At 51.8% G+C, this 23480-nt stretch overlaps 1 protein-coding gene across 2 annotated transcripts; it reads right to left on the bottom strand.

Moving 5' to 3' along the window:
- Window positions 1-710: 710 nt before the first annotated feature.
- Window positions 711-20502, bottom strand: Grhl3 (grainyhead like transcription factor 3). 2 transcript variants are annotated; one of them, XM_035438895.1, is made up of 16 exons: window positions 20422-20502; window positions 18400-18461; window positions 16099-16444; window positions 15600-15673; window positions 14907-15060; window positions 14645-14756; window positions 13565-13659; window positions 11638-11796; window positions 11002-11080; window positions 10942-10944; window positions 10752-10885; window positions 9337-9371; window positions 8250-8338; window positions 7440-7525; window positions 5249-5313; window positions 711-1490 (listed from the first exon to the last, which is right to left on the bottom strand). In XM_035438895.1, the coding sequence occupies exons 1-16, from the start codon at window positions 20485-20487 to the stop codon at window positions 1376-1378; spliced, it is 1674 nt and encodes a 557-aa protein (XP_035294786.1). In that variant the 5' UTR covers window positions 20488-20502; the 3' UTR covers window positions 711-1375. The 2 variants fall into 2 exon arrangements, with proteins under 2 accessions (XP_035294786.1, XP_027255491.1); XM_027399690.2 differs by lacking the exon at window positions 10942-10944.
- Window positions 20503-23480: the final 2978 nt, after the last annotated feature.

Below are 23480 nucleotides of genomic sequence, written 5' to 3'. Positions count from 1 at the left end.
GGAAATGGCTGTGGAAAAGGAAAAGGAGGAAGAGAGGGAGGGAGGAAGGAAGGAAGGAAGGAAGGCAGGCAGCAGGCAGACAGGCCTTCCTTTTGGTCTGTTCCCTGGAGAATATGAAGCTTGGTTTGTAGTTTTCCCTTGCCCCTGAGGCCCCTAGGCTGTATACAGGGTACCAATATGATGTCACTGCTGTACTGTTGGGAAGTGGTATGCCATTGCCTTTTGGGCCAGTATGAGTTGGATCCAGAGAAAATGATAGTCTGGAGAGGAGGGGCAGAGTTGGCCCAGGTCTCAGTGGCATGGACCCCAGCCTCGGGCTCTGTCTAGTGGCCTCTCTGTGGGGGCCTCATCACTGCCACTGTGCACATTTACAGGCCTTGCTCCCAGCATCAAGGATCCCACCATGACAGCCGGTCTTGTGAGACCACCTATGGACTGTATGGCCTGTCGCAGGTGAGTACCTCTGTCCATAGTGCTATGCTCATTCCCAGCCTCCAAGTGCAGAACAAGACGCCTTTGGGATGAGGCCACAGTGAAGAGAGAAAGAGGAAGGGCCACCTCCCAGAGCCTCTCTTCTGGCTAGAGACTCCCAGAAGGACGGAGCACATGAAGCTGGGGAAGTGTGCACAGGTAGGCTTTTATTACTAAATCCTATGATATACAAAATGCATAATCGAATATCAGCTAAAAAAATAGTCCAAGAAATATGAAATACATATCTTTGAAATGATAAAAATGTAACGAATATACAAAATGTTGCATATATATACAATATATTTATATATATATATCACATAATGAAAACTGTAAATAAGAAATGTGTACAACAGTGGGCGGCAAGGGGTTTTGCTTCTGTCAGCTCTGTGATGCTGACTTACATCTTGTACTGAGGAAGTCAGTGAGGAAGGGTTTCCCCTCCAGTGTCCTTAAAAAAGGCATTTGTTCTGAAAGTCAAGAGTTTTCAAGTTAATTGGCCAAAGAGTGAGAAATCTTTGGTCCTAAGTTGGCGGAAGGATACAGAGTGAGAACCAATCAAAGCAGCAGGTGTAGCCCGGAAGAGAGGGTGCTGTGACCCCCCAGGGCCTCTGCGAGGGAACTTAGAGAAGGCAGGCAGGCAGCTGGGTCTGTGTTGACCCGGACTCCTGGTCTCTGGTGGATGGGTACTTGCAGGAAGCTCTGGAGTGAGTTCAAGCCTGGATAGAACACTTAGATCCTGGGACCTCCGTGGTCCCTCCCTGGCCTTGACATCACTTGAGTTTGTGGCTTGAGAGACCGCTATCCGAGAAAGGCATTTCACGTATCAGTGCTGACCCAGGAGCAGAGGCCGGACATAGCCTGAGTGAAGCCCCGGGGATGGGTTGCTTGAGGCTGGGCCTCACAGCTCCTTCAGGATGATCTGGATCTTGCCATCCAGCTCTCCCATGTCCAGCAGGAAGGCCACATGGTTGCTATAATGTTGGATGATGTTGTTGTCCATATTGACTAGGATTCTGGAAGATTGAGGAGAGAGACATGGTCACAGTGTGGCAAGGCCCTGTGTCCTGGCCCTCTGACTAACAAGAATAATAGCCACCCTGTAGGTACCTCAGTGGCTTCCTCTGTCCCTCAGTACTAGGCTGTAAGGTGGGCACTCCCAGTGGCTGAGTCTCCTCTCAAGCCCTAGCCTGCCAGCCATATCAAGCTGGTGCCTGCTGCCTCCCTTCTCATGAGCTGAGTGTGTGTGGGTGCTTTAGAGTGACTGAGGTACAACTCTGGGATCTTTAGCTATTAGACTGGGGACTTGGACTGTAAATTCAAGTTCGGGAGCTGTGAAGAGTCTGGGTTTACTGAGCCACTCAGGTGTTCTTGCCTGAGCCAGAGAGGCAGGGGCCATACAAGATCCCTCCTAGTTGATTCCTAGTAAGGTAAAATCTCAAGGGGATTGTATACTAGACTGAAGGGATGTAGCCCCACCCTCCGGGCCAGCCCCAAAAGTAGACTTTCCATGGCTATAGAAAGGGCCAAAATCATTGTATATGCCAAGGGTGTCCCGTAAGAGATGACCCCCTGATGAAAAGTCATCCAGAGGTGACCTGGGCTTTACTTAGTCCCTTCCCTGCTAATCTTCTGAGCAGGTAATGGAGTTGGGCATATATACTCAACTATTCGTCTGTCTGTCTGTCAGTCTGTCCATGCATCCATCTATTCACCCACACACCAACTCCCACACACATGTACATACATACATCTACCTACCATCTGCCCACCCATTCATCTGCCCAGCCAGCCAGCCAGCTATATATTCACCTATCCATCCACCCCACCCCACCTCTTTGCTCCACCCACCCATCCATCTGTCCTCCATATACCCATTCATCCCTCAGTCTTTGCTGGACCCTTTCTTTTTCATTCTTTTCTTTTTCATTCTTTTTTCAAGACAGGGTTTCTCTGTGTAGCCCTGACTGTCCTGGAACTCACTCTATGGGCCAGGTTGGCCTCAGACTCAGTGATCTGCCTGTGTCTGCCTTCTGAGTACTGGGATTAAAGGCGTGAGCCACCACTGCTTGGCTACTGGACCCTTTCATGTGCAGGACATTGCTTTAAAAACAACAGTTGTGTGGAGATTAATTGGACCTGAATTCTGTCTACCAGAGTTTCACACAGAAAGGGAGACTGAGTTCTTGCAACTATGTCACTCTGGTTTATAGAATGGAGAAGCTGGGTTCAAAGATGAGAAGTTATTCTGTGGCTGCAGTTTGTAGACGGCAGAGCTCAGGTTTTAATCTAGACCTCTGTCTCTCTACAGTATCATTTCTCAGGATAAGGGAGCCACAAAATCCTGTAAATATAAGTTAGAAAGTGGGAAGCAGAAGGAAGCCAAAAGTCATGTTTGGGAAGAGCTCGGGTAGATGCTTTCTTTTTTTGTGAGGCCTCAGGGGAGAGCAGTGGTGACAATAGTGAACCCGAAGAAGCCCATGGTCTACCCCTGCCATCTCTGCCAGCACCAGCCTTACAGCAGCTTCTTTTGGGGAAAAGGTTGGAGCTGGGGCTCACAGAGGCTGTGGCTGGCTAGCAGGACCTTGTACTCCAAGGTGATCCCCCCACCCTTTGTCCAAGGTGGTCCTTGTCTTAGGGGCTGGAGTCTAGAGACAAGCCAGAGAGCAGGGCTGGATAGGGAAGAGAGGGTATGCTCTGGCAACTTCAAGGTTGGGTTGTCTGTTTCCCACAGTGGCATCAATCGGCTTTTGGGAACTGGGCAGTGTTTGAGTGCCTCCAGGGCAGTGGTGTGAAGGTGGACCCTCCTGTAAGAGGTTAGTGACAGCTGGGTCCCAAGCAGCAAGGGCTTGTCAAGAGCTATCACCACTTCCTGGCTCCCAGCTTCTTCTGCCAGCATCAAGTTAAACCCCTGGCCCACTGCCAACAAAAACAGTGTATTGGTTAATCTTTCAAGCACTCTGTGATGCTTGTAAAATTGATTTTATCTACCTTTGTTTAGAGGACTTTGGGGAGGGTTTGTGAGAATAAACCGGGCTTGGGTTTAGATGTCCACTCCCTCTGTTGAGGACATAATATTTGAATGATTTCGAATTTGGAAATATGTCCTTTCAGACCTTGGGCTGAGGTTTTCACGGCCATGGGGGCCAGGGAGTGATGCCCTTGTCTGTAGAGCTGGGCAAAGAAAATAGCTAGGCTGGCCACAGACTTTATTGGCATATTCCTTAGTGGTCAGAGGAAGAAGGCGAGGAGGCGAGATGCAGAAGTGAACTCTAGCATGCTGAGAATCCCTTTTGCCAGCCCCTAACTCGGGACCGCTACTTTGAACCCCAGCTTCTTCATCTGTAGGAACAGGGAAGATCCCACCCAGCTCAAAGGCTGGTGAGATGTTGCCAGGTACCACTGAGTACAGCATCTGGCCTGAAGGAAGAGCTTCCACACCGGAAGTCATTTGCAATTACAGCTTGTGCAGCTGCCACGGTGGACGGGAAGGCCTTCTAGCAAAAGAGCCAGGAGCCAGAGTGGTGCCATCCTCACAGCTCATCAGCTTCCTGTCACAGTCATATACAAAGGGGCTATCCCTGGCCCCTTAGTCTGGCCTGGGGTGGGATTCGCAGGGGAGCCCTGCATAGGAGAGGCAGGAAGCAGGGCACGTGGGCGTGGCACTAAAGGAGAAGTGGGGCCGGACTTGTCTGGGCAAGCAGACTTTAAGTAGAGTCTACTGCAGTGCGTGAGCCCCCGTATGAAACCGAAACTTGGTGGGAGGTGGAGGATGGGGGTGGAGTGGGGGGAGACCCCACACACAGACAAAACCCTCTAGATTCTCATGCAACCCAAACCAAACGGCTCCTTTTCTACATCCCAACCTTCTGCATAGAAGGCTAGCCGGGGGGCCACAGAATAGGCTAAGGTGAGCTGGGCTGGAGGAAGGAAACCAGGCCTGGGGATGGGCTTTATTGTGCAAGGCCTTCTCAATGGGAGAATGCACAGATCGCAGTGTGGGTCGTATGCTGGACTCAGATTGTCTAGCAGGGTCTAGCTGTGCTGTAGGCACATACCCTGGAGGGTATGACCGGCTTCTCTCCTGCCTACTCCAGCCTGCAGATGGAAGAGGCTACGGAGCTTCTTTGACTGGGATCGTCAACTTAACTCCCAATCAAATTCCCACTTTGGCTCATGGCAGCTGCCCTTTCCCGTCACACTGCCGGGGGTGGCTTTCCCCGGCCTTCTTGCCTCACTGTGTCTTTGCTCAGTGCTCCCACCCCTGCTTATCATCCCTGAGCCTCAGTTTCCCTGCATGTAAAATGTGGGTCACGTTATCTACCTGCCAATGTGACTGGGAGAGTTAAATGAGACAAGCTTAGTCTGATGTCTGACATATGAGAATCAGGTGAATGGTGGTTGCTACATGAACAATATAATAATAATAATAATAATAATAATAATAATAATAATAATAATAATAAAAGGAACTTTGTTCTCCAGTGGTTTGGGGAATTGAACTTGGTCTTCCAATGAGTGACCTTGTACTTCTCTGGATGGCACCAGGTCGCTCCTGAGAAGACCCTTAAAACACACTCTCCCCACTCTCATCCTTGGTGCCTAGGAGCAGTGCCTGGTTTCTGCAGGTGGAGAGGGGACCATGGCCTTGGCCTGACTGGAGGGACTCTCCACCCACCCCCACTGAGCATACTCTCTGTAATTCTACCAAGGGCGAGCACAGCCTTGGCAGTTCTGAGTAGCCGGTAGACAGGAGGGCTGAAGCTGCACTCACCCTCGCTTGCATTTCTTGTAGATTTTGCAAATATTCTCCTCGGGGAGTCCATACTTCTCAGAAATCTGGAAGGAAATGGTAGGGTTTCACTGCCTGTGGCCATAACTGGATATATATACACTTTATACCACTGCCTTTTACTTGATGGCTATAAAAGTAATATATATTGGCATTGTGGGAAAAGAGAACTACAATGATCCTATTTCCCTGAGGTGAACACTGTTGGCCTCTGAATGGATACCTTCCCCTTGAGGGGCTCTGTGTGTGCTTAAGTTTACACCCCACGTAGGGGCTTTGGTATCATTTTACATTGTCTTATGGTAAGTTGCAATACAATAAACACTTAGCAAGCTGAATTTTAGTGTCTATAAAATATCTGCTGAGCAGCTGCAGTTTCCCCTGGTTCTCACTTAGTGTCTGACATTTGGATCTGTGACTAAGGATTTATTTCCACTGGCTGGTGACACTACCCAAACTCTTTGCGGCAACAGCAAGAATGTCCACCCCAGAGGACTAGATGCAATACATCCAGGACACATCCTGCCATGCACCAAAGCCCCCATGAGGGGACTCTGTCTGTCTTGGGAGCAATGGGCATGCTCCTGGCCCTGCTGTGAGGTGGAGTATCCCTCATCTTCCCCTTCTGGGATGATGTGGTGATGGCAGTATACCCAGCTCCAAGTGCCCAAGCTTGGCTCAGAGCCTAAAAGCCTATTATGTCCACTTGGGGGCTTCCTCTACAGGTGAGGCAACTGTGGCTCTGAGGTTGGCTGAGCGAGCTGACTGAGCCCAGGTGAGTGGCCCCTGCCCTGCGTTGGAATTGCAGAACTTTTTTGTTACTGTTTGAGAAAGGGTCTCTCTCCATTGCCCTGAAGGTCCCCAGAACTCCCTATGCAGATCAGGCTGGCCTTGAACATACAGAGATCTACCTGCATCTGCTTCTGGAATGCTGGGGTTAGAGGTGTGCACTACCACACCCCGAGAGCTGTAGAACTTTGAGCAGCATTCCCACGTCTCTTTTAGTTTCACTTTTGTGAAACGGGTGTGGTGATAGGTTGGATGTACCCTGAATGACTCTGAAAGGAGGAGGTCTGGCCTGCTGTTAGATTCAGTCAGAGTGCCGCACACGGAACTGGCAGCCTGGAAGCTGCAACCAAGCCCAGGCCTGGGACACCGGTAGCAGGTGGTCCTCCGGACATTTCAGAAAGAGGATTGGGTTCTGTGTCCTGGGTAGACTGACAGAGACCCCTCCAAATCAGAAATGTCCCTAGTTTTATTTCAATGGCAGTGTCACTGGAAGCTGCCAGGGAACAGATCTCAAGTCTGTCTATGGGAGACTTTGGGAACAAATTGGGTAGAGGTAGAGGGAAAAGTGGCAAGCGCTCCACCCCTGGAAGTAGAGAAGTCAAGGGTAAGTGCGGATGAGGCTAATTCTAAAAGTTGCTGCTTAGTCTAAAGATTCTCTCTCTAGTCAAGTGATATTGGCTTGGGTCTGATGCCAAGCAGGCTGACAATATGTTACAAGGGCAGGACAGCCCAGAGGGCAGACAGCCTAACAGCAGCTATGCCACCTTTGGCAAGTCTCTGACTTCTCAGTGAGGGGATGCTAAATAGTGCCAAGTGGAGAAAGCGGGGAAGCAGGCATTTGTGGCAGACATAACAAAACTCCCATGAAGGCAGCTAAGGGTCCCTCAGCTACAGGTGCTGAGCTGTCCGTCCTAAGAGATTCCACCTTCAAGTCCAAGGCCCTGGTGACCCTGATGGCCAGAGATGCCATGCACTTGTCTAGGCTGGGCTGTTTTGTTCATGTTCAGGTGGCTGGGTGTTGGGGGAGGTCCCCTTACCCAGATAAAGTCCCACCCTCAGCCACCCCCAAGTCCTGCAAGCAGGAGGAATGAGGCCCCTTGGGAGGGAAAAATATATGTCTCTGGGCCCAGCCTTTTTGTGTGTGGGGGTTTCATTCCCATTAAAACAGAAACAGGTTTGCAAAGCCAACAAAAGCCCTGGCCTGTCAGACAGCAGCCATCAGATTAAGGAGGATTTATGGTGTGTGTGACTCTCAGGGTGGAGCAGGGCAGAGACAGGGTGATAAGATCAGGAGGCACACCCCCTAGCAGGGCCCTGGCCCCCTTCGGGGTTGGAAAAGTAGCCCACCAGAGCCCTCCTGTGGGAAACAAGGCAGACACCTTACCGCATTCCTCAGCCCCTTCAGGTCCGGGGTCTTCAACATGAGTGCGTCAAACACCTCCTCTGTCTCCCTCCGCACATACAACAGAACTGGAAACCAAGGGGAACAGAGAGGACCCTGAATATGGGAGGATCTCAGGGGATGGAGATGGGTCTTACAAGGCATGACCTTAATGTAAGTGTGGGAGCTTGCACCCAACCCTTTATAGACTGCCCTGACTTTGTGGGGGGCAGGGGGTTGAATCTTGGGTCTGGCTCTACTACCTGGCATTAGTGACCTTGACAAGGTAGTTTTAACACTGTCAAGCCTCATTTTGTATGTAAATTGGGGTTCTTGTTCCCTACTTTAGAGTTGCTTCTGGAATCAGGGACAGTGTTCAGAAACCCCAAGTGCACAGCTAAGCTTGACTCCTGGCTGCTGGTGTCTCTTCCTTGGCCATCTAAGTCTCCAGGGGCCTCTGTGCCCCACCCCCAAATCACAGACTTAAGGATGTCAAAGCCAGACAACCAGACTTGGGAGCCCTCCCTACTCTAATCCACTTAGAGAACCGTGGGCTCCGTTCAGCCCAACAGGCTTGTCTCCTATGCTAGCTAGCCTGGGAGAGCCATGTCCAAACAGGGTCAAAGCCACAGATGTTCGCCATCTCTGCAGGTCATCTATCCAAGCTTTGAAGTGTTCTCAGTCACCCCCAAATCTTGGTCTAAAGACACTCCAAGGAGTGAATCAGGCCTTGGGGTGGGGGACTTCAAGGAAAGCCTTATGGAGTTGGTGGGGGACTTCTGGGCTCTGAGAGACCCCGAGGGCTCAGGCTACCTCTCTGAAGGTCATCTTCCTTGGCCTGTTTGGAGGGAAGAGGCTCAAACTCCTCTGAGAAGGGCGAACAGGTACGCTTCAGAGGCAGCCTGTGTGGACAGCAGAGAGGGACTGTTAAGGACAGCTGCCCCTCCAGGGGCCCTTGGGACAGGGAAGGCCCCAGGAAGGGATAACAAAGTATCAGGACAGAGGTGAAGTCCTAAGGCTGGGAGCAGGTCTAGCTGGGTCAGCCCCCAGCCCTGTCACAGGCCAGCAGCATGCTGGACTGGGTACCTGTCCTTAACCTCAGGTGATACATTTGAGAAACAGGGCATGGAGAGAGCTGTCATGCTATAGGAGGTTGCCTGACTTGCAGGGCCTTAATAAAAGTGGACATTTCTTCTAGAAGAAGCAAGCCATGGAGGAGTGGGCACTATGGGATCTGAAGGGTGTCCAGCTTTGATTCAAGTCCTGTCTCTGCTACTTAACAGCTGGATGGGTATGAGTAAGTGGCCTCACTTTTCTGAGCCCTAGTTTCCTCATTAGAGGACAGCCATGACTCTGCCTTTCTGACCCATCCCCAGGCCTGGTTTGAGGTGATGAGAGAGAGAATTTGAAGTTACAGCCCCATATGAAACATACATGCTGTTTATAGGGGGGACATGGATTCCAGCAGATGGCTTGTGTGCCAAACCATGCCAGTTGTGGCCACACACTCATGCTGCCTGTTCTCCTGCCTCAGCCCCCAAACATTCAGGGTCCCCCAGGGCTGCTGGAGTACAGTCTGTGACTGACAGGGGAGGGCATGGGTGACTGTGGCCCCTGGGGGAGACGTGTTGGGGAGGGGATGTCTAGCAGAGCTCTGCTTTGTGTTCCCCGAGTGAGTATCCCCAACTCAGAGGCCCTTCTTTGCCTTTTATTTTTTACAAGCAGGTGTCTCGCCAGAGATTTGCCAACTTTCCATGTAAGGCAAGCCCATAAAAACCCAGGTGGTTTCAGTGGGAAGGGAGGGTCTAGGCCTAGCTCCCAACAGCAGGGGAAAGGCAAGAGGCAATGAGAAGGGTACAGGGAGAGATAAGGACAGGACCCCTGCCTGCTTTTCCTGTACCTGTCAGAGCTGCTGTGTCCTGCTGAGGGGACAACCTGCAACAGAAAGAAAAGACATTTCTGGTTAGGCACAAGAAGAAAAAGGAGACATCCTGGAACAGAAGGGGTATGGGTACCATGGGAGAGCCTTCCCTGCATGTTCTGCACAGAGAAATCCCTATGTGAGTTGGGGGTCTCAAATCAGGAAGAGCTGTCCAGTTCTGGCTGCTGAGTCAGGGACTCAGGGACACAATAGAACTGCTACAGTAATGCTGGCAGGGTGTGAGCCAGCCTGACTCCAGCAAACCCAGAGGCAGGGAGCTGCAGCCATGAGGCAGGGCCTGTAGCTAGGGCCCAGTGATAGCGGGAAGATGGAGTTGAAGCAATGCCCTGAGCACACTGTATGCCCGACACTACTGCTACTGCTCTATCCAGTGGGCATCATGGTAGGCCCAGAGAGAGCAGGAGATGGCTCAGGGCCACACCGTACTCTGCTCCTTTTCCCCAGGCCAACTCTTCCCCACCATGTGCAGATACTGGTCTCCCACAGAATATCTGCCTACTCAGCTGCGACCACCTCATTTCTGGGGCCTCAGGCTATAGATGGAACCTATGGAGAAGGGCTGATGTCACTGGCAGTGGAGGCCACCAGGCCACTTCCAGGAGAACTGAAAGGATGGGGTATGCCTGCGGGTGTCTGAGCTACTTTGCTGGAGGCTGTATCCATCTCTGATAATATTCCTAAGTAGGACACCATTCACAGGTTGGACAGGGTGACCCCATCGTCACATGCTCTTGAGGAGCCATGGGAGCTGGACCTTCAAGAGAAGGAGGTGGCTATCTGATAGTTTTGGAGGCCTTGTCTGGCAAAGGGAACACATGGCTCCCCTCAAAGGATGGCCATGCAAGAGGGAGATAACATAGCTGAGTTAAGGCTTGGTGCCGCCTGGCTGCAGAGTCTCAGTGATGGCAACCCTGGCTGGGCAGGCAGAGCAGTCAGTGACCAAGGGCACCTAGATCCTGATCTGGGCTTCAGAATGGGTCAAACTCTGGCTTGTGACTTTAGGAGAGTGCCTCCATCCTGACCCTTGGCCCCAGTATTGTTGATTCATAGGCGTGCAGTAAGGGTCAGGATGCTGTACGGTTGTATAGTTTTCATAATGTTCATGACCAAGACCAGCCAGACAGCCCAGACGTGACTCCATTTGACATCCTCCATGTGAGCTCAAGCTCAGATGGTTTGACAGATAGGTCCTCCTACATGGTCATTGGTCATCTGAATTCCTTTCAGTTCAACAGAGACAATTTTCTTTTAGTTTATAAACTAATGGACAATCATGGTGGCGGCAGGTAAAACCCCCAGTAGTGCGCTTAGACAGGCCCTACCTGGATCCAGGACCCCCTCCTAGTCCCTCTTCCCACCTGCCCTGCCCTCACCCCTCCTGGACGCTGTAGGCTGGAGAAATGCAGGTTGGGAATAAACAACACAGGCTGGGTCTCCAGGTCAGCTTCTGGCCGCAGGTATGTGGTCTCATTGCCCCTGAAACCTGACAGCAGGCAGCTCTTGATACCTGTTGGGAAAAAAAGGCCATTGATCCCCAAGGTCCCTTCCACACAACCCCCTGACCAGCTTCTCTGGCGTCCTTCCCTTTAGACACCCAGGTGGCCCTGTCCACTGTCCACTGACCATTGTTGCTGGAGTCTGGGCACTTAACCTTCCTTCGAAACTGCTTCCGCTCATCATCTCGCATCTTCCTCTCCGCTCCCTGCAAAGAGAGGCGGTGGTGCTCACTAGGGGCCAGGGGAGGGGCTGGCTATGTCCACAGCTGCTGTTTTGCATCTTGAATGTGGGCCAGGCCACAAGGAAAGTGGGAAATGGGAAGGTACCGGCATATGGCCCAGTCTGCCTGAAGTCAGCTCAGGCCTTGAGAGAGATGAAGAAGGAAGCTTATACAGATAGAACGGGGGTTGGGAGGGAGGGAGAGAGAGAGAGAGAGAGAGAGAGAGAGAGAGAGAGAGAGAGAGAGAGAGAGAACTTGTGGGAAAGATGAGATGAGCAGGAATGAGGAACACTAATGTGGAAAAAGGAACCATGAAGCCAGACTTAAGACCCCTGCAGAGAGGGGGCAGAAATACAGACTTAAGACCCCTGCAGAGAGGGGGCAGAAATACAGACTTAAGACCCCTGCAGAGAGGGGGCAGAAATACAGATGTTGGAGACAGATACTGGAGGAAAGCAAGGAACCAGCACATGGAAGGGACCGAGAGGGACAGGCTTCTCAGAGGAGTAGGTGGTGTCTCCTGCCCCTGCCCCTGCCCCTACCTTATCACAGAAGATCTTGATCTGGCAGACAGCACGGTGTACCAGGCGCTCTGTGCCTGCTCCGCAGTCATAGGTGTCAATTTGCAAGTTCAGGGGGACGCCCTTCACCCCCTTCTGTGAGGAGAAGTCTGTGCTCAGACAGTTGACACCGATGAACACCTGGGGACAGAGTGGGGACCTAGATAAGTGGCCTACCCTGCAGCCATCTTGGGCTCTGCAGGCAAGCATCACCACTCCCTTCCCTTTCACAGCTGGGTAGAGCCAGGCTGGTTTGCCCCTTCTAGCTCACTGAGGGCACCCCACCTTGGGAGGACACTGGGGGTCATTTGAGGACTGTAGAGCTGAAGATTTACGTCTCCAGAGCTTGAAGCAAGTTAGGGACACAGCTTTCCTGCTAAACCAGGCACATACATAGAAGGTGACACAGCCCCTTCACCCTAATGACCAATTACAGACAGCATGGGATCCTAGCACTTCCCATTCAGGTAGTCCCAGGCCATTTGCGGCCAGGGGCCACCCAGGTTATCTCTAGTCTACAGCTCTGGAGGCTGAGCAGAGACAGGATTGCTGCTGCTCCCTCCCTAGGAAGTTGGGGTGTGTGAGCCTGGACCTGGACCTCTGCAGTGGGAACTTTACCAGCTTGTGGCTTGGACAGACTCTGTCTTATCTATAGATGGGGATGTGTAAACATGTCCTGTGAGGCTGGGAGAGGTTACACTTACTCTTGTCAATCAGGGACACTGGCGATTCTGGTGAGGGGACGGTTCAAAGACTACCTACAGCCTGTGCTCTCTCAGGCAGAGCCTGGGGCCTTTGTCAGCTCTGGCAGGCTGGGGGCCAGACCCTACTGCTCCAGTCTGGGTTTGGTCTCTGGGACATTTCCCTTGGAAACAGTCCTGACCTGAATGGTGGGGATGGGGGGGTGTCTCCACAGAGTCCCCTCAGTCACAGGCTTTACGGGAGCTCCCCTCACCCAACCCAGCTGTGATGCAGCTTCCACCAGCTCCCAGCTACCACTGAGACCCAGGACTGGGGGTATGAAGGCTGTGAGAAAATTCCTCACCGAAACCCACCCCTCCCTCCCTAAGAAACTCTCCCACCTCCCATGACTGGCAGGCTCCTCCTCTAGCCGCTAGCTCTGTTTGAAAAACAACCCCAGCTGGGCCCTGCCCCTGTCTCCATATCTTCTCTATGTCCCCCCAGGGGAAAAGGGTCCACGGATGCCTTTGGGATGAGTGGTCCCAGGCCCAGTGGGTGTGGTAAGTCTGTTCAGGGTGTGGAAGGGCAGACTGGAGATCACCCAGACCCCGAGGGCCAGGCTGGGTTAGAGTTAGGGTTAGCACTTTCCACAACACAGCTCTCTGCCCAGAAAAGCCCTAAGTGCCCGGGCTCAGGCATCTGGGTAGGAAGAGTGCTCCGGGTTCAAGCTGCCATGAAGGAAGCCAGTAGGGCTCCCTCTCCTTGGCTTCTTACTTGCTGATGCCATGGCTGTGGCTTGTTCCAGTCTCTCAGATGTGGGAATGAGAACTCATCAGCCCACAGACTCTGGGACCAACAACCCCCACCCCCCACCCCGCCACTTCTGAGCCTGCCAGTGTCAGCATGCTACCAGGGCCTTTGAGCCAGCCCCTTCCTGTGAGGCTCAGTTATCTCATCTGATGAATAGGCTGAGTTGATAAACTGTCATCTCCCAGGTCACATGATCCCCATCACACCCAGTCAGTTGGGGCTCTAAGCTTCACAAAGTGACATGGCTTCTGAGGGGAAGGGCTTGCTCGGAGCAGCCCAGCTTGTCGGCCCAGAGCCTGTGTCTCTGAGCCCTATGGACGCCACCACCTCCCTGAGTGCTCGGCACAGTGGCTATCGCCACCCTGGGGCCCCTCAAGCCCTTCCCAGGCACGGTCACTGCACCCAAGCCCATACTGACCTTGGCCTCCTCATTGACATTCCACACAAAGGACAGTGCGTTATAAGCCACCTCCTCGATGCGCTGGACTGTGTTGAAGTTTTCTTTACAGTCGGCTGAAAGTGCAGGAGGCCAGAAGGTCAGAGGGAAAGAGGTGAGGGTGCTGTGGGGAAGACAGCTACAAACTTCACCCGACCCCCAAGCTGTGGCTTAGAGCTTCCCCTGGGGAGTGTGACACAGAAGATCTCTTAGGACAGCATACAAGGGGCATGGAATAGGACAGCAGGGCAGGAGCAGAGATCCCGGCAGCTGCCATTTATGCAATACTGATACACGGCGACCTCAGTAAATCCTCCTAACTATTATAGTCAGTTTACACTGGAGGAAAGTAGGGCTCAGAGAGGTTGGCTTTCTTGCTCAAGGTCACACAGCTAATGAAAGGCAGAGCAAGGAGCCCAATATCTGGTTCTTAAGTCCATTTTTCTAATTTCTCCTTTGTCTAGCCTCTCGGCCAAGGCCCTGAACAGTCAGTCCCCCATCTGCACACAGCTAGGCCACCTGCCATTTGACAGTTGGATTAACCGAGGACTAATAAGGGAGGGGACATAGTCATAAGGGCAGGAAGACAAGGGTGGAGCCTTGTGGGGGTGATCCAGGGACAAGGTGTCCCCCCCCCCTTGTTTTTTTAGACAGAGTCTTAGGTAACCCCAGGCTGGCTTTGAACTCTGTGTAGTTAAGATGATCTTAAGCTTCTGATCTTTCTGCTTCTACCTCCCAGGTACGAGGATTACAAGTCTGTGCCACCATGCCAGCCTTATGTGGTGCTGTGGATGCAACCCAGGGCTCCCTGCATGCTAGGCAAGTACTCTATCAGCTGAGCTACCAGTTAGCCCCACTGCTGTTCCCCATGGTGGCCAACATCACAGGCCCATTCACTGGCACCGTCAGCGTCCCATGTCCTGTCTGTCCCCGAGCAAAGCAGAAAAGAGTAGCTGCTGCTTCCATCAGAGGGTACCATCTCCTGCACTGTGCCCTGCTGGCTTTGATCTGGCGCAGGAGGGGGAAGAGGAGCAGGAGGAAAGGCACGGGGTTCACTCTTACCCACATCGATGACTCGCTGCTTGGCAGTCGGCTGCCGGGAATGCCAATGCCTCCAGAAGCGCAATTGCTCTACCGGGACCTTGTCGTTATCGAACACAACCATCACCACGCTCTGCAAGTGTGGCAGCCGTGTCACCCTGGTCTGAAGGTCCAGGCACCAGGCTCCCTCCCAGAGCGTGGCCCAGCACCCTGCTTTATCCCACCACTCAGCTAACAAGTGTCCCGCCCCCCCTCCCCACCCCTCCCCAACTGCCCCACACACCTTGACTTTGCTGGATGACAGAGTGAGGCCTTTACCTCCTGCTGGGGTGCGCAGGGTGACCGGGTAGAACTGACCCTTGTTGAGGTAGGCCATGGGTGACTCACCCGCTTTGATATGAATGGCTTTGGGGGACCCCAGAGTGTATTCAAAGTCACTGTGGGGAGCAAGAGGATGGTGAGGCAGGCTCCAGGCAGGGGTGTCCTGGAAGCATAGGGCAGGGGCCTGGGTCTGTGGGGGGCTTGCTGTGTCATCTGTCATGTTCCTCTACTGGAGGGTCTATTTAATGGCTCTGTTGGGTCACATTTTAGGTGAATAAAGGAGGTCCAAAGAAAACCAGGGAGACCCAGAGTAGGAACAAAGCAATGAGGGACTAAGGACAACTGGGCTTCAGTTTTCTTTGTACTGGGAGGGTTGAGAAAGGTCTTACTATGTAGCTCAAACTTGCTAGGAACTCAATATATAGCCCACACTGGCCTCAAACTCACTATGAAGCCCATGTTGACTTTAAACTCACAACAATCCTCCTGTTTCTGCCTCTCAAGGGCTGAGGTTACAGGTATGTGTCTTTATAACAGGGTGCTGGGCTTAGAGACCCTGTCACTGCCCAGGAACAGGCCATGATTGCCTAGGGATAGTGTGGAGCTGTCTTTAGCCTCCTGCCCAATGGCCAAGGGTCCCAGGAAACCAAGTTACCTCTTGAGGCTAGGATAATCCTCTGGACATGGGGGTTCTGGGGATGTTTTCAGGATATCAGGGAAGAGCAGCGACTAGAGAGAAACAACCACAAGGGAATAAATGACCACGTTCAGGCTGCAGGGGGCTCAACCCAGGGCTGCACACACATTGGGCTACACACACATGGGGTCTGTACACATATGGGGGGGTTGCACATACATACACAGGGATGCACACACATGGGGTTGCAATACATGGAACAACACACACACACACACACACACACACACACACACACACACACACACAGGGCTGCGCGCACACACACGGGGCTACACATACATGGCCACACAGATTGTGCAGTGCACACTTGGACAGCAGTATGTGGCAGCCCAGCCTTAGGTCTAAAACTTTCTCCCATCAATTGCAAAGCTCTGACCTTCTCACTGTCTCCTCTCCTTATGTGCATGCACATATATCCAGGGGTGCTGTGAGGGGTTCAGGGGCAGGCCCTCACCTCCTGGGGGTCATCTTTGAAGGTGCTGTCTGGCTGCCAGCGCTGTGTGGGTGGAACCCCATGAATGCTCTCAAATAATGAGTTGAGGGAGCCGTTGTCATATATGTCACTGGTGGGCAAGAGGTAGCTGTCCATGGAGCTGGCTTCCAGCTTGCTTGGACCTGGGGGGAGGGTAGTGGTCTTGCTGGGGGTTGGTACAGTCCCCTCCAAGCCTAGTAGGTTGTTCTTCTTGAGGTGGTCTGTGTAGTCTGGGCTTCCAGACACGTTCTCTGTCAAAAATTTCATGAGGTGCGTAGGGCTCTCGAGCGGGGCAAGATCTGGCTCATACTCTGCGCTGTGGTAGAACCTGGAGGAGAGATGGTGAAAGTGAGCACACTCCTTCTCTGTGGGCTGGACCAAGGTGACCCCGTGTAAGAGTCAGGCCCTCCCAGCACGTGAGAAGCTAGACTCTAAGCAGAACTCTGCAGCAGGTCAGTTGGCCACAGAGATGAGTGGAGGAAATTGTGAGGAATGATTTTCCACTCAGGCCCTGGGCTGAGAGGGACAACCTGCTTTAGCTATTATTATATGACTAGTTAACTTAAAACACTGAAAGTTGAACTCTTTGTTTCTGAGCCAAATATTCTTGTGCCAAAATATGCCCACTTCAAAACAGCCGTACTGAGACATCCAGTGGGGTGTGTCTGGGAGGGGGCTGTGTACCTGTGAGACAGTGGATATGTGTTCAGAAAAAGGTCAAGTAGAATATACTTCAAACCATCAGTGTGGCAGGTATAGGGCTGTTGTGAAATATTTGATTACACTGTGTGAAGATGTGTCGCTGTGATAGGTTTAATAAAAAGCTAAATGGCCAATAGCTAGGCAGGAGGTATAGCAGGGATTCCCGGACATGGAGAGCTCTGGGAATAAGGGTGGAGTTGCTAGCAGACACGGAGGGAACAGACATGCAAGAGGAAAGGTAAAAGCCACGAGTCGTGTAGCAACACATAGATGAATAGAAATGTGTTGATTTAAGTTATAAACGCTGGTGGGACAAACCTAAGCTATAGGCTGAGCTTTCATAATTAATAATAAGTCTCTGTCATTTTTTTTGTGAGCTAGCAGTCCAAAGAAAAATCTACCTGCAAAGGACTACACAAAAGATCTTACTTTTTACTTTATATTCATCCATGGGCTTTGAATATTTTGCAAGACACAGACTTAGCCCTTGTGATTGAAAGTCACTGAATTATAGAATTCATTTCAGAGAGGCCCGTGTACCCAGAACCCTACTCCAGCAGAGCAGGGGAGTCCCCAAGCCAGCTTCTTGCTCACAATGGATCCATGGAGAGCTGCAATGGCACCCCAGACATCTGAATTTTCTGGAAGCCACTGGCAGGCCCTATGCAGTGACCTCTGTGAGGTCCCCATTGACCAGGAAAGCGGAAGTACAGGAAGGAGGGACAGGATTCTGCCCTCCCAAACCCCAGCCCTCACTAGGCCATGCTCAACCTAGGATTCTTTCTGCAAGAACATTGTGGCATAAGGTATGGATGCCAGGCAAAGGCCAGAAGGCTGGAGCAGAATCCCAGGAGTCAGCTGACGCCTTGGAGGAAGGTTTGGAGCCTGAACAGAAAATCTGCCTCTGAGGCTGTCCTGTTGCTGTGGCTTTGAAGTGTGTTTTCAGTAAATGCCAGCCCACATGGTATGGGCATCTGGGATCTGGTGTGTGTGTGTGTGTGTGTGTGTGTGTGTGTGTGTGTGTGTGTGTGTGTGGTGTAAGCACAGCTTTATTATAACTTAGCGAAACTCTTCTGCTGCTATCACCAGATTTTTTTTTTTTTTTTTTGAGACAGGGTCTCACATAGCCCAGGCTAGCCTCACATTCACTAGGTAGCTGACGATGACCTTGAACTCCTAATTCTCCAGCCTCCAGCTCTCAAATGCAGAGATGGTAGGCATGAAGGCATGCACTAGCATATCTGGTTTTATATGGTGCTGGGCATCAAACCCAGGGCCTCACTCATGGTACACAAGCACTCTACTAATTGAGCTACACCACCTGCAAGGGACCAGTTGTTCTGAAACCTCCCTATTGCACCAGGTGACCTGGAGTCACCTGGTAGACTCCAGGCTGAGTTGTACACATTGTTTTCTTCTGATCTCAAAGGAAATTAAAATGCAGGCGTCCCAAGAGGTACTGTGGGTTCCAGCACAGCAGCCTTTATGCTCGACAGGCAGACCAGCCTGCATTCAAGGGTCCCCGACAAAGCAGAGCAATTAAGGGTTTAAAGAGGCAAAGGTGGCCCTGAGAAGCCTTACTTCTTTCCTTGGTCATTCCGGCCACCGGTGCTGGAGGACAGTATCCGCTTGTCCTTGGGACCCTGGGAGGAGCAAAAGGAAAGATTGATGGGTCGCTCTTGGCTGGGACCTGGCTTTTGGGAGCCTCCCACCCCAGGAGCTGAGGCCAGGTCCTGGCATGCTTGGGAGAAAATGGAGGAGTTGTTGAAGCTGGCCGGTGCTCTAGCCACCACTGAGACTGAGCCCCAAGTTGCAGGGTGGAAAGCACTTTGCTGAGCTTTCTAGGTGAGAGCATGGGGATGTGAGGCAGACTAGCCTGGCTGACTTGCTTTACTTCTTAAAAGCACTGTGACTTTGGATAAATGACTACACCTTTCTGAGACTCAATTTCTTCAAACGTTAAATAGGGGACTATAATACCTGTTTCAAGGAGATTCTAAAGCTATAGGTTAATAGAAAAAGAACAGCGGCTCTTTTAAAAAGAGTACTTTGTATAAGTGAGACCTTGTACAAAATGCCTTCTAATTTAACTTCTCACCACCCTGAGCTTCTGTCAACACCATCGCTCTGACCTAGGTGGGGAGACCAAGGGCCAGAGCCTCTTCTGCAAACAGTGTAGTTCTTGATTCCCTTCATAGATATACCACATGCTGGCTGTGTGTCCCTGGGCAAGGCACTTAACACCTCTGGACCTCATATGTGTAAAAAAAAACACAATCATCCCTAAAGAGAATTGTAGGTGCTCAGAGCAGGGTTTAGGGCCCTGAAAGCAGCCTCTTGCACTGGATTGTGTTTTACAATCCAGCCTCCCCCTGTGAACCCCAGGCTGGGATCTGAAGATGGATGAATTCTGGCTTCCATCATGGCCTTGAGCCGGAGTAGCCATTCAAATTCCTTTCTGTTGGCCTGAGTTAGACAGGATCCAGAGGCTGCCAGTCTGTGGGGAGATGGCAGGCAGGGGAGCCAGGCTATCCTGGGATGAGGACCAGAGACAGCCTGGGGCCTTTCCTGTCAGGAGGAAAACCCACATACTTTGGCCTCCCCTGGGCCTCTGAAGTCATGAGGAGAATTCACCTTCCTCCCCATATTAGGATGGACACACACGCCCACCTCCTGCCCCTGCACAAAGTGACTTTGAATGTTCATATTCAGGACCAGTCGTCTCAACACATCCAGGCAGATTTATTGCAGCAATCCTCCCATGAAAGACAGCATTGCTCTCTGTGTCAATTCAGATACTCAGACAGGCTGGGCTGCACAGAGCTGTGGGTTAGCAAAGACACTAAGGACTCGAGGATGCTCTGGGAGGATGCAGGCGGCACTCTATTAGCAGTGTCAGGCACAGGCACTGGAGGTGGTGGTGGTGTGCTGTGAGTTCTTATTTGTGACTGATGACTGGTTCAGAGGTGAAAGGGCTCAATGCTCAAATATGCCTGAGAACCAACAGTCCCCAGAGTCAATGCCAAGGCTCAAGGGACAAGAAAAGACAGCATGGTGGCAGAGGCAGGAAGGACAGGAAGACCCTTGGGAAGAGAAGAGCCCTGCTGGAGGTGATGCGATGGTGGGAAGCTAGGATGCCCCAAGGGACGGGGCAGAGAGGATGGCCAGTGGGGATGGCTGTGATGATGTGTGCTTGGCCAAGCCAGGAATCTGTTCAACAGATATGTGCTGTACACCAGGTGGCAGGTAGTGTGGGCTGCTGGGGCTTCAGCAATGGTCATGGTGTGTGCCCACTCTCCAGGAGCTGTCTTGTAGGGCAACGGAAATGTGTGGGCACACAGTGTTCTGATGGACAGAAGAAGCAAGAAGCTGGTGATAATAGAATGGAGACCTAGAGTATCTCCCCACACCCCACACCCCACACCCCACACCATGAGAAAATGAGGTGACATTTGGGCTGAGGCCCAGGCAGACAGTAGGATTTAACCAGGAAAAGGGAAATGGCATTTGAAAGTCCTGGGGTTGAGAGGCTGCTGAGCGCTGATGCTCGGCTGCAGAGACACACTTAGCAGACGGGGACATGGCCCGAGGCGGCAAGCATACCATATAGTAGTCATAGAGAAAGCTCAGGGCTGCAACACTGTCATCGTCCCCGTTAACTCTCATCATGGCTTTGGTGGCGGCCGTCAAAGGGTTCTCCAGGTACGTTTTCCAGGCCTCGTCCTCATTAGTGTAGGGAAACTTCTGGAAGCTCACAGGGTCATTCTTTAGCAGTCGCACAGACCTGAAACTGCAAATGAAGAGGGCCACTTGAGAATGGAGAGTTGGAAAGTGCTTGCCACACAAGCATGAGGAGCACAGAGCCTGATGCAGCAGTGTGCGCTTGTAATCTCAGCACTGGGGAAGCAGGCGCAGGAGGGTCCCTGGGACTCACTAGCCAGGTAGTCTAGCCTAGATGGTGAGTTCCAGGTAAGTACCAGCCTCAAAAATATGCAAGATGGACAGTGTGTGAGGAGTGACAGACAAGGCTGTCATCGGACCTCCACACACATGTACGTACACACAGGCACAAGCATGTGTACATACATGCATACGTATGTGCAAACACAAACACACAAATAAGAATTAGCTCTTAAGGTCCCCAAGGAACAGCTCCTGCCAGTGCCAAGGGATGCCAGCCCTAGGAACTTGAGACTTCTGCATCTGCTGCCTTAGATCAGGTGGGGCAGTGAGCCTCAGATATAGACCAATGGGGCAGTGAGCCTCAGATATAGATCAATGCTGAACTGATCTGCTATGCAGAAGATGCAGACCTGGGGTCTGATACCCTCATCTCCGACACAAGGACTACAATGTTGGCCAACCTTAGAAGGCTTCTGAGAAGTTCCATAGAGTGCTACCATGCACACACTGTTCACAGGGAGTCATGGCAACACTCTTCCCAAAAATGAAACTTCCAGACAGTACAGCATGACCCCTGCGGTTGTCCTGAGACCACAAAAGTCCTGCAGATTATCAAATTGAGAAAAACATAGTGGAAGGACAGGACATCAGAGCAAGAGAGCCACTGGGTAGAGCCTGGTCCCAGGGAGTGGCATTTCGGACTAACGTGTATTGTAGGTCACAGAGGCAGGGGCAGCCTAGCACTGCGCCAAGACACCCAGATAAATACAAAGGCACTGTAGCCCAGGGGCAAGCTGTATGCATGGGCTCAAAGAAAGAGATGGAGGCACATAGAGAACAAGGATGGTTGCAAAATCAACCTTTATCAGGAGATGGATGGGGGAGGTGCAAACCCACAATCTCAGTACTCTGGAGGCTGAGGGGGATGGTTGCAATTCCAGGCCAGCCTGGCTACAGAGTAGAGACCCTGTTTCAAAACAAAAGACAGTGATATCTTGTCATTGCTGTGCCCTGGCCATGTTCAGGCACTGAGCCTAAGTACGGTCCATGCAGTGTCCCCCCCAGTTAAGACACTGTTACTGTTTCCATTCGTGGAGGAAACAGCTTAGAGGGTGGAGGAGTTTCTCGGGTCCCAGTACTGGAGTGGCATCATACTCTCACACCTGATCCAGAGAGAAAGTGTCCAGTTGGTTAAAATGCAACTGCTGGGACCACCCCAAGAATCTTTTGATTTGAGAAAGGGCCTCACATAGCCCAGGCTGGCCTCAAACATGTGTAGCCAAGGATGGCCTTCAAAGTCTGATCTTCCAGCCTCCACCTCCCAAGGGCTGGGATTACATCTGTGTCCCACCGTGCCCAGTTCATGTGTTGTTGAGACTAGAACCTAGGGCTTCACCACACTGGGTAAGCACTATCCTAACTGACCGACATCCCCAGCCCAAGGGTTTCTGATTCCATCCTTGTTGCTGTTGCTGCTGCTATGGGTAGCCCAGGGACCACACTTGCAGAATGACTGGCAATGTGCGGTGCAGTCACCTGCAAAGCTCTCATGATTGTTTTAGGACACGGGGCATATGGAAGAAGTGGCAAGTGAGAGAACAGCTGCCCAGCTCAAAGATAAAGTGGGCCACTCAGGTCAGCTGGTATCCCAGAGTTCCCCTTTCTGTAAGGGTCACGTGAGTCCAATTGATTCACCCTGCTAGGGTCATAGGAACAGCACCAGAGGCCATGAAACCCAGCATCTGGATTGTCCCCACTCAGCAGCTCTGCCTCTTACTAGATACCACCTGAAGATGGCCTTGCTTCACCTAACAGATATAGGAACTATGGACTCAGAAAGAACAAGAAAATGCCTATAGTCAGCCAGGCAGTCAACCACCCAACCAGGGTTATTATTATTATTTAGAGAGGGTTTTGTGTAGCCCAGGTTGGCCTTGAACTCACTAGGGGTTTAGCTGGGGATGACCTTCAATTTCTTTTTTCTTCCTTTCCCTTTCTTTCTTTCTTTCTTTCTTTCTTTCTTTTCTTTCGTTTTTTCGAGACAGGGTTTCTCTGTGTAGCTTTGGAGCCTATCCTGACACTCACTCTGTAGACCAGGCTGGCATCGAACTCACAGAGATCCACCTGCCTCTGCCTCCTGAGTGCTGGGATTAAAGGCGTGCGCCACCAACGCCCAGCGACCTTCAATTTCTAATCCTCCTTTGTTCACATCCTAAATGCTGGGATTACAGGCGTGCACCACACCTGGTGCTGGGGACTGAGCCTGGGGCTTCATGCATGACAGGCAAGCACCCTCCTAACTGAGCTCCATCCTCAGCCCACACCCAGGATTTCAACTAGGGCTTATCTAGCTCTCAAGACATGTGCTTTCTACTAGCCACACTGCTCTGTCCCTACCCAAGTCTTCATCAGAGCAGGAGGCTACGCTGGTGCTGGAGTTACAGGTGCTGTGCCAGACAAGTGGGTGGGTAGGGGCCTCTGGAAGCCACTTGCAGGAAGTGCACACCTTGCTGCCTGAGGTGTACTCAAGAGTGGAATTGTCAGTCAAGCTGGGCCCAGGTAGTGGGGACTGCAGGGACAGTTCTTTTGAGGTTCCCAGGATAGTATCTACCATCCACTGGGCCTCAAGGTATAGGGGTACAGGACTATGAGAGGGAGGCTGAAGGAGCTGTCACACAGGAAAGAGAAACGACAGAAACCTTCCTGTTGCAGGAGCATGAAGAGCGGAGGCACACCTGAGTTTCTGTTGCTATAAATCA

Source organism: Cricetulus griseus, chromosome 2, assembly GCF_003668045.3.
Source record: "Cricetulus griseus strain 17A/GY chromosome 2, alternate assembly CriGri-PICRH-1.0, whole genome shotgun sequence".
Classification (NCBI taxonomy): Eukaryota; Metazoa; Chordata; class Mammalia; order Rodentia; family Cricetidae; genus Cricetulus; species Cricetulus griseus.
This window is presented reverse-complemented; position numbering and strand designations above follow the sequence as displayed.

Bases quoted from the DNA above. Each gene is read 5' to 3' on its own strand.
- Grhl3 (XM_035438895.1), bottom strand. From the start codon at position 20,487: ATGATGAGAGTTAACGGGGACGATGACAGTGTTGCAGCCCTGAGCTTT. The intron at 18,462-20,421 runs GTATGCTTGCCG...TGCTCCTCCCAG, and splicing joins TTCTCTATGACTACTATATG to GGTCCCAAGGACAAGCGGAT. The intron at 15,061-15,599 runs GTAACTTGGTTT...TGCTCCCCACAG, and splicing joins GATTATCCTAGCCTCAAGAG to TGACTTTGAATACACTCTGG.